Below are 10,891 nucleotides of genomic sequence, written 5' to 3'. Positions count from 1 at the left end.
AAACATATATATTGCAAAGGCCAAAAATTGAACGTCTATGATTTCTTCAGGATACTATATCTCTTATTGATTTTACTAAATGTTGTATAGCATATTTGTATAAATATAGCTGTATTTTAATTTGTTCACACATGGAATTATACTCATAATGAATTCAATAAATAAAAGACAACATATTTTAGGAACTATATAATCCATAAATAGGTTGATAAAAAAAATAAAGTCCTTGAAATCATGATCGTAATTAACTTTATATGTACCATTAAGCGAAAATAATGTTCGTAGAAAAAAAGACAAAGACGAAAAGAAAAATTCTCTATAATATAAATTAAGTTATGATGATAACTAAAAAAGCATAAATAAATTCATAATTAAAATTTTTACTAATGAAAATACTATATTTAATACAAAAAAATTTGCTTATACTAAAATACATTATTTATAAACCACAAAAAACAAAAAAAAATAAAATATTAAAAAGTTGAAATGGAAAAATACAAAAGATCTATGTGTATTATATACATAATTATTTTTAAATAAAATTATCTTCAGTTTGTTACTTTTTTTTTTGCTTTTTTCCGTTTTTTTTTTTTATTTGAGGTAACTTCCTTTTCTGGAGCAATAGCTATATCAAATATATTTTCTATAAATATATTTGCAGTCTTATTAAAAGAATTAATACTATATATATTACATTCCTTATCACCTTTTAATGACTCACTATTTTGTACATTATACATATTTTTATTCATAGAATTACTTTCTGTTTCGTTGTCTAAAAAAAAGTCTTGTATTACTTTAACCTTTTCTAAGTTTTTTAAATTTTGACTATTATTATTCCTTCTAAAGTATTTATTTTCATTTATTTCTGTGTCTAAGCTATGCAATTGTCTATCATACATTGTATAATTGCCTGATGTTGAATAATAAAAATCCCAAATCTTTGGACTAAATTCGGTTTTATTTGTACTAGGAAATTCAATTTCATTTTGATCAATCACATACTTTTCTGGAGAGCAGGCATTAATGCAGCTCATGCAATAATACTTTAATAAATCCATATTCGATTAAAGATATATATTATGTATATAGTTCTATTAATTATTTATCCATTTTTATTAAATTACCGACTATGCATACTTATTTTTTTTCTTCAAATTTCTCTTTTACTTTTTAATCAGTCAAAGTATTATCTCTATTAGTTTCTATATTTCTTTCAGTATTAATCTTAGAAAAGGCATAAAATGCAGGAAATACTATATGCACAAATTCAAAATAAATAGTGTGAAATAAATAGTGTAAAATAAATCGATGGATATATATAAAAATATTTACAGATTGCTATATATTGTGATTCATCTGATTTAACTTGATACAACGGAATTCGAATATTTGTTACATCAATTTTCTATAAAATTCATATTTATAACAGAGAAAATGAACATGAATAATCATGAAATTAAAAATAATAATGAATACAAATTGAAATAACTTTAGCCTATCGGAGATATATTTTGTTCAAATTATTAAGATTGTTATAATTATACATGTTTTATAACAACTTTTAACATTTTGTATGATGCTTAAATGCATTCTTTAAACTGCATTATAATGGATACATAAGGAAACTGTTTATATTGTTTAAGGCATTTTTTTTGTCTTTTTTATTATTGTTATTTTTATTCCGCTTATTTCCCACATAGGAGATGATAACTAGTTTTTAATTTTTATTTTCAACGTGAATTTGTTTTAAAAAACCATATACTTATATATATATATTCCTGAAAACAGAATGCGAAATATTCACTATTAAAAATTATAATGACAAATGTCCAAATATAATTTATCTGGATTTGTTGATTTCAGATAAAGGTATGTATATTAAATCCATTTCATTTATGTAGAAAATTTTTAGGAATAATCATATGTATAATAAATATACATATATAGAGATTTTGATAAGAAAGACATAAATAGGTTATTTTTATGTTACAAAATTTTTTAACCTTAATCCATATTTAAAAGCTCATTATATTGAAGTGTACATACATATATAAAATGTATTTTTCGTGGATCACAATATTGTGCCCTTTAGGAAATTATTTTTATCGTCCTTTTAAAATTTTACTTCAATAAAACAAAAAATTTAATCACAAAATTTTATAGGTGAAATTTCATAGGTGAAATTTTTTTTGAATAAATTAATGTATATAAGGGAACGAATAAATTATAGTATTATTTATATCGTCATAACCTTATGTGTAATATATGTTTATTACACATTGGTATTAATTCTCATTGTCAACTTATTTTTAATATATAATATTTTCTATAAAATATAAATAAAGTAAACATCTGCACAGTCACATCATTATGAGCTTTTATTTATAATTATTTGTATATCATAAAAATTATTATGCTCATTTAAAAAAAAGTAAATAAACAAATATTACATAACCGAATATGTAGATTCCTTATTATACACACACATGTATTAATAAGGAAATGAAATACAAAATTTATATTTGTAAAAAAAACTATGTATATATATATATATATATACTGAATTAATAACCTCTCTTTTAAAACAAAAAATGGTAATAATATTCTTATATAAAATTCTCCAGTTTTATATTGATATTCACAAGTATGTGCATGTATACCGTAATATAGGTTCATCAAAATTTAAAAAAGATAAAACATAAACGATTAATGGCCCGTTTTGTTGTCTCTATGGTGTAATATGAATAAGATTTCAGAATTCGATAATTCTATATCGTAATTGCATAAAATAATACACATATAGGTATCCCTAAGGATTGACATTTGATATGCATATAATAGGAATAATGTGGTGTTATATTGTTTTTTAAGGCTTACAGTTCATTTTTTTCAATATTTATAAGTAGCTACTTTTTACTTTGATAATATATTATGTTAAAATTATAATTTTAGAAAATTATTTTTTCTTTAAATCCATAAAGGTCATATAAGGTTTTTTTTTCTTATTAATTTACATATTTTTGTTATATAAATGTTTAATATAGACTTGTAACAATTTAATATATTTATAATATGCCCAATATGTATACTTCCCTCCCTATTATAAATATTTCAGATTTAAATTTCATATGCACTATTTTTTTAATAGCCATATAACAAATCATATTAAATAATCATATATTTTTTCACAATTGTTAAAAAAATTAACTTAAGGATAAAATAGGGGAATTATAACACTAAAAAGATAATACAAAAAAAATAAATGTAAATATGTAATATAAAGAAAATTATGCCTTAAAAATAATATTTCATTAATACGAAATACAAGGAAAAAATATATACATGAATATACACTTAAAGGGCATTTTTGTTTTTTATCGGTCTTGGTAAATTAATGTATATAATAATTTGTATATATTATATAATAATATAGTATTATAAAAAGGGGGTATATAAACATCACGTGCATATACATACAAAATAAAAAAAAATTAAGGTAAAAATTTTTAAGTAAATTTTATAGCTCATGAAATTAATTTAAAATCTGGGTTGGTTTATTTGCATTTTTACATAATATATAGTATGGCTCATTGTAAGCAATAAAAAGCTTTAATATTAATTTAATAATTTATAAATAATAAAAATTACATGGAATTTTTTTTTAAGCATACTAATTTATAATATATAAAGTATAAAAAATTTTTGTTTAAAATAACCCCCACAAAAAAAATTACATAAAAAAAAATTAAAATAATAATAATAATAATATTATATCAAAGAAAAATACATAAATTAAATGGCCAAAAAAAACATATAAAATAAATAAATGAAATAAAGATTATTAAAAAATAAGAATAAATAAATTAAATGTGAATAATTATTTTCACTATAACTGAATTAAAAAAAAAGAAAAAATTAATTAATTTTTGTATAAATGAACAAAAGAAATACAATTTTTGTTCAGCTACAAGTGTGAAGTATATATATATGTATGAGTATACTTTGCATATATAAAATATAGAACCAACATATTATTATATAAAATAAGTAAATATGGATAATAATGATAATATAGATTCAAACGATAATTCCTCTGATACCAATACAGCGAATTATAATCAGGGAAAAAATGATATAATATCAGAAGAAATAGATTTTACAAAAGAAGATAATGAATTATCAGGGAGCACAAAAAATTCAAAATCAAAAAATGATAATTCAACTAAAGGAAAATCATCTGATAAAGATGATATAAATATGGATTATAGTGACCATACCTTTCCTTGTCATCCAGCACCCCCTGTTTCTATAAAATTATTTATAGGAAGAGTTCCAAAAAATTATGAAGAAGAACAATTAAGACCAATATTTGAAGAATTTGGTATAGTAAATGAAGTAGTAATAATAAGAGATAAAATAACAAATATACATAAATCAAGCGCTTTTGTAAAAATGGCTTCGATATCTGAAGCAGACAATGCAATAAGATCATTAAATAATCAACGAACTTTAGATCAACAATTAGGATCACTCCAAGTTAAATATGCATCAGGAGAAGTTATGAAATTAGGGTTCCCACAAAATGTAGAATCAGGTGTTGACCAAGCAAAATTGTTTATTGGATCATTACCTAAAAATATTACTGAAGAAAGTATTAAAGATATGTTTTCTGTATATGGGTCTGTTGAAGAAGTTTTTATTATGAAAGATAATTCTACTGGTTTAGGTAAAGGATGTTCTTTTGTTAAATTTGCATATAAAGAACAAGCCTTGTATGCCATTAGCTCACTAAATGGTAAAAAAACATTAGAAGGTTGTAATAGGCCAGTTGAAGTCAGATTTGCAGAACCCAAATCATCAAAACAAGCACAATCACAAGTAGGAATCCAACCTTTGCAAAATGCACCACATGGTATCTCACCACAAGCCCATCCTGGTACCCCTAATAATATTAATTATGGTAACAATTTTGGTGTAAATAATAATTATCCTCGACAAGTTGGTGTATGGAAAGAATATTACTCTGGTGAAGGTCGACCATATTATTATAATGAACAAACCAACACAACACAGTGGGAAATGCCTAAAGAGTTTGAAACACTTTTTATGAATAATAATCCCAACATACATAACCTTTCGGATTCTTCAGGTTATTTTAATGAACAAAATGCATACAAATTTGTAACAATAAAAGAAATTTCGATCTATCTTATTGCTACATTATTAAATCATAAATTATGCATACTTCACATTTTGTATTTATTTATATCTTATATAAAATTTCTTCTAATATTCTAACAGGTCCCCCAGGTGCTAACTTATTTATTTTCCATGTCCCAAATGAATGGCAACAAACTGATTTAATTCAAGCATTCTCTCCATTTGGTGAATTATTATCAGCAAGAATAGCAACTGAAAAAAATACAGGACGAAATAGAGGATTTGCGTTTGTTTCTTATGAAAATATTGAAAGTGCTGCTGCTGCTATATCTCAAATGAATGGATTTATGGCATTGAATAAAAAATTAAAAGTCACAGTAAAAAAAGGAGAAGAAGAAGAAATGAAAAAATATATTAGCCAAAATGGAGTAAACACATTTCAACAAATAGCAAGACAACAAAAAAATATTCCATCTCAACCAAATGCTATGGGCCAACCAAATTTTGCAGCACATCAAAATCCACAAGCTCAAAATTTTTTCTACTCAAATAATAATAGCTATAGATGTGGTCCATATTAAAAAAATATCATATGTTCTTTCTCAAATATAGTTTTTAACCCTTTCAAAAAACTAAAAACAAAATTCAAAACCAAGTATGCCATTTGTTATTACAACATCGAAAAAGAAAAGAAAAAATGAAAAGAGAAATATATTTAATTGTATGAGAATGCGTTATAAGTATAGTTTATAACACTTTAAGTGTTTTAAAATTATATATATATTGAATATGTGTGTCATGCTATGCGTATAAATTATTTGTTTTTTACGAAATACAAAAAAGTATATTGTAGATCAAAATCGAAGATATAATGATTTCATGCTTTAATAGGAATATATTAACGCAAAAAGTTAAAGGAATCAAATTGATAATATTAGTGGATATAAGCAAGTTTGTGCAAAAGAGAAATAGTAATAATAAAATAATTTAAAAGAGAGAAGCACGAAGGAATAATTCATAGAAAATAAAATCATTTTCGTTTATTTTTCCAACGTATAAAAAAATTATTTCCTCTAAATGATATCGCATATGCACACATATATATATATCTAACTAAATACTTTTAGATGCCATTCGCACGGTAAAAATTTATACCTTTTTTTCTTTTTTAAAATATGTAATATAGATTTATTTTTAATTATAATTTCTTTTTTTTCTTTTTCCTTTTCTTATTCATTTTTTCTTTTTTTCCATAATATTATATTGAAAACATGTTAAAATGAATCATACATTTGTTCAATAGTTTACTTTATTATATATATATTATATATATATATATTTTTTGTTATTTCTCTTGACATAATTTTGTTTATTATGTTCGTTTTTCCGTTGACCAAGTTAAATCATTAATACGATTGTTGTTGCTGTTATTGATATTGTCGATGTTATGATGTGGTCACTGTTAATGTTATTACTGTTCAATGAGGATATTTTTTTTTTCTAAATTTTAATCACCAGCGCTATTGTAATAGATTTAGTATTTGTATAAATATATAATAGAATGTTATATTTTTTTGTGTTTTTTTCATTAATTTTATCATCGAGCATATTTCTTTTACCGATTACAAGTTATTGAAATTTCTTATTGTTTTTTAATTAATTTTTATTTCGCCCATGATAATATATAATGTGTATTATGTATAGTGGCATTTTAATAAAAATATTTCTTTCAATATTATTTTCTTTTTTATGGACAATATTTAGGTATTTCCTTTTTTTCCAATTATATATACAATTTATGAATTTATTTGGTTTACCCTTTTTTACAAATTTTTTTAATTGATCATTGTGAATTATTGGAAAAGTATTTTTTAAAATCTCTTTAAAATTTTAATTACAAATGTGGATATACAAAATTTATATAAAGTTTTTTCTTTTCATTCCTTCTTTTTCCATATGTTTTTAGTATAATTTAAATAATTTATTCCATATCAGTTTATTGGAAATATTCGCATATTATATACAAGTATGCAAAATATGCAATTTAAATTAATACATTTTTTTGTTTATTACATCCTTGTAATAATATATTTTTTCATAGTTAAACACAATACAACATTTTAAAGATAATAAAAATAAACATGATTAACAAAAAATAAATAAGCATATATGCATGCTACAATATGTATATATGGAAAATATATACGCAAATTATTATTTTTTTTAAATAATATTTATAACACATCGTTTATCTCAAAAAAACAAATATGCTGGAAAGCATAGTAATAGAATATATACATATAACATACCCATGAAAAAACAACATTCGGTGGAAGATATTGCATTGATGTATTCCAAACTTTGTTTTCATAGTTTTCTAATAAAAATAAAATGATTTTGGCATTTAATATCTCGAGTGTCAACTTGCATATGGACCTCCACATTGTCATAAAAATTTAATTGAAAACATTCCTTTTGGTTTTCATTAAGTTTAATAAATGATTTTTTTTTTTCATCAAATATAAATCCATCTTTTTTTTTTAGATAACATATTCCTTCAATACCATATGCTAACACATATATTTGTATTCCATTTTTTTTTAAGCTAGTTATTACAGCTTGTGTAATTTGGTTTCCTATTTTTTTAATATAAAGATAAGAAAAAAAATTAACAGAAGCTCTTGAAGCAAATCTAGCATTTCTATACTTTTCATTTAATAAAGTGACTTGCTTATTTAAATAAACAATATCTAAATATTTATTGTGAAGCTTTTCTATTCCATATATATGATTTAATATCCTATGCACCATTATATCAGCATATCGTCTAATTGGCGAAGTAAAAAATGTATATATATCAGCTGCCAGACCATAATGCCTTAACATATCATTATTGTGTACATTATATCCAGATATAAAAATTGCTTCATTCATACATTTTGTAACTAATGTTTTTAAAATATTCGATAGTATTTTATCATTTTTTAAATTAATATTATTAATTGAATAAGATAATTCTTTTGATGTATTAAATTTAAAATCATAAACCTTAATAGATTGTAAATATTCATCTAATTCTTTTAATGTATCATATTTAGGTGGGGGATGTCTTCTTAATATACATGCCGCTTTGAAATTTTGGAAAATAATTCTAGCTACTGATCGATTAGCTAATAACATAAATGCTTCTATTAAACGGTTTGTTTCATATGTGATATAAGGTTTTAAATTTTTAGTTTTTGTAAAATCTTTTTGTTCAAATTCAAATACAACTTCTGAATTTCCTTTTAATTCTAATGCACCATCATTTAACCATTTTTTTTTTAAATCCTTTGCAATGTTATTTAGTAATCTCAATGAAATTGCAATAGAAGATGTATCATTAGAATCGTCAATAATATTTTGAGCTTGTTCATATGTAAATGATCTATCACTATTAATAATGCATTTAGCTATATTAATATCTAATATATCATAATTCGTATTAAATGTAAATATACAACTGTATGTTAATCTGTCTTGCTTTTCAACTAATGAACATAAATCTGTTGTTAATAATTTTGGAAGCATATCAACTCTTTGATTTGTCAAATAAACTGTAGTGCATCTTTTTGATGCTTCTAAATCAAGGGCACTATTCTGTTTAACAAAATAAGATACATCTGCTATATGTACTCCTACTTTTATAATATTTTCTTCTTCTAATATTTCAACAGATAATGCATCATCTATATCTTGGCATCCAGGAGGATCAATACTAAAAGTTAAAATATTTCGAAAATCAATTCTTTTAGAAAACTCCTCTTCAGGTATAACCCAATCTGAAGGTGGCAAACATAAGTACGCGCTTTCACTAAATTCTTTTGTTGATATATTATATTCATTATAAATTAATTTGGTTTCTGCTTCAATATCATCACAAACACCTAATACACTTAAACATCTTCCCAATGGATATTTTGAATTAAAATCCCATTTATCTATTGTTACAATTACTCGTTTATTACTTAATTCTTCTTCCATATTACTTTTTATTATTATATGTGGTATTTTACTATTAAAAGCCTTAAAAAATAATAATTTTTCTATATATTTGTTATTTTTATCATTATCACAGCTTTTAATAACTCCACCATATTCTTTTCGGGATCTACTAATAATTCCAATAACTTTACCATACAATTTTTTACACTCAATAAATTCGTTCCCTTCCTCTGTTTTTATACTTTGTTTATTTTCAGATTTAGAAATGCAAGCTGTTTTATTCATATTGTTTGTTTTTTTTTCTTCACCATCATTTGCCCTTTCTCCTTCCTCTCCTTCATCTTCTCCACCCTCTTCTTCTTCTTCTTCTTCTTCTTCTTTTTCATCTGGATCGATAAGTTCCTCAAAATAATCTGAGTCGTCATATGATGGATCATTAAATTGAGAAAATATTTCTACAGCAACGATATCATTATGTATTGCTCTGTTCATATTTTTATAACCCTTTATTATAACATCTTCATAGTCGTTAATTTTTACTATTGCCATTTTATTTACACAAATAACTTGAAAAACTCCTTTAAAAAATTGATTATTTCTCAATCCTTGGATTATTTGTTTTTTGTCTAAATGTGGTTGATAAATTTTTTTTTTATATTTAAGATTTTCTAAATCATTTTGCGTCGTGTCCAAATCGTTCAAATGAGAATTATCATTACCTTCGTTTCGGTTTTCAACATTTTTATCTTCGTCATTTTCGGTAATCATATTATCTTCAAAATACATTTTAATAGTTTCTATACTAAGCATATTATCATTGTAACCATAATTATTTAATCCATTTTTTGTTTTTTTTTTTAAAAATTGATTGACATAATCTAGTAATGAAAAACAAGGTATACCATTGTTAACACAATCGTTTGTTAATAAATCATTACTAGTAATAACTGTTACATTTAAATTAGGATTGTGATGCTTGAACCATATAACGATTTTTATAATTTCTTGTAACTCTTTTAAATCATATTTTATATTATCATGAACATATGTAAACTTACAATATTTGTTTACAAAAACACTATATCTTTTACTACTATTAGGTATACTTTCATCAATTTCATAACATAATTCATGTAACTTTTTATATAATATTTTATTAAATGTTCTTATGTGTTCATAAATAGTTAATGGGATTAATATATTATCTATATTACACTCGTATAAAAAATCAATATATTTAATTATTGTATCTGTATCTAATATTAAGATATTCCTATCTCCATCTAACAACTTTTTCTTTTTGTTTTCACAAACTTTGCATTTTTCTATACTACAACTTACATCATTCCTTAAATAAATCTCTCTCACTACTTTTGTAATCCTATTGTTCGCATTACATTTATAAAAACATTTCTGAACACGTTGATCATTTTTTTTTCGCAAAAATTTAAACGTTTGCATGTTTCTTTTCTCATTCGCAACTATAATCGTTTAATACAATAAGTTTAAAAAATGAAAATTGTTACCTTTTTTTTTCACTGGAAAAATAAATATACTTTTCGAAAAAGGTTGCAAAAAACAAATGAATTTATTTAACAGAATGAAAAAAGAAAATTTTCACATAACATTATAAAAATTCAATAAACCCAATTAACCTCAATATAGGGAAATTTCATTTTATTGTTATTTCAAATGTAATAATGTACATACTATAATGAATATATGCTATATATATATGTATGTA

General features: G+C 22.9%; 3 protein-coding genes across 3 annotated transcripts; 1 reads left to right on the top strand and 2 right to left on the bottom strand.

Annotated features, from left to right (window-relative positions):
* Window positions 1-548: 548 nt before the first annotated feature.
* On the bottom strand, window positions 549-1,061 carry PY17X_1137300 (conserved Plasmodium protein, unknown function; the record flags this gene model as incomplete). The annotated part of the gene is made up of 1 exon (XM_719746.2): window positions 549-1,061. One exon carries the CDS (start codon window positions 1,059-1,061, stop codon window positions 549-551), a length of 513 nt encoding a protein of 170 aa, XP_724839.2.
* Window positions 1,062-4,056: 2,995 nt separating this feature from the next.
* Window positions 4,057-5,744, top strand: PY17X_1137200 (ribonucleoprotein; the record flags this gene model as incomplete). Its single annotated transcript, XM_725743.2, has 2 exons — window positions 4,057-5,152; window positions 5,305-5,744. The coding sequence occupies 2 exons, from the start codon at window positions 4,057-4,059 to the stop codon at window positions 5,742-5,744; spliced, it is 1,536 nt and encodes a 511-aa protein (XP_730836.2).
* Window positions 5,745-7,530: 1,786 nt separating this feature from the next.
* PY17X_1137100 (mitotic control protein Dis3) lies at window positions 7,531-10,608 on the bottom strand (the record flags this gene model as incomplete). Its single annotated transcript, XM_722248.2, has 1 exon — window positions 7,531-10,608. The coding sequence occupies one exon, from the start codon at window positions 10,606-10,608 to the stop codon at window positions 7,531-7,533; it is 3,078 nt and encodes a 1,025-aa protein (XP_727341.2).
* Between the last annotated feature and the right edge of the window lie 283 nt (window positions 10,609-10,891).

This window comes from Plasmodium yoelii (genome assembly GCF_900002385.2).
Source record: "Plasmodium yoelii strain 17X genome assembly, chromosome: 11".
Classification (NCBI taxonomy): domain Eukaryota; phylum Apicomplexa; class Aconoidasida; order Haemosporida; family Plasmodiidae; genus Plasmodium; species Plasmodium yoelii.
This window is presented reverse-complemented; position numbering and strand designations above follow the sequence as displayed.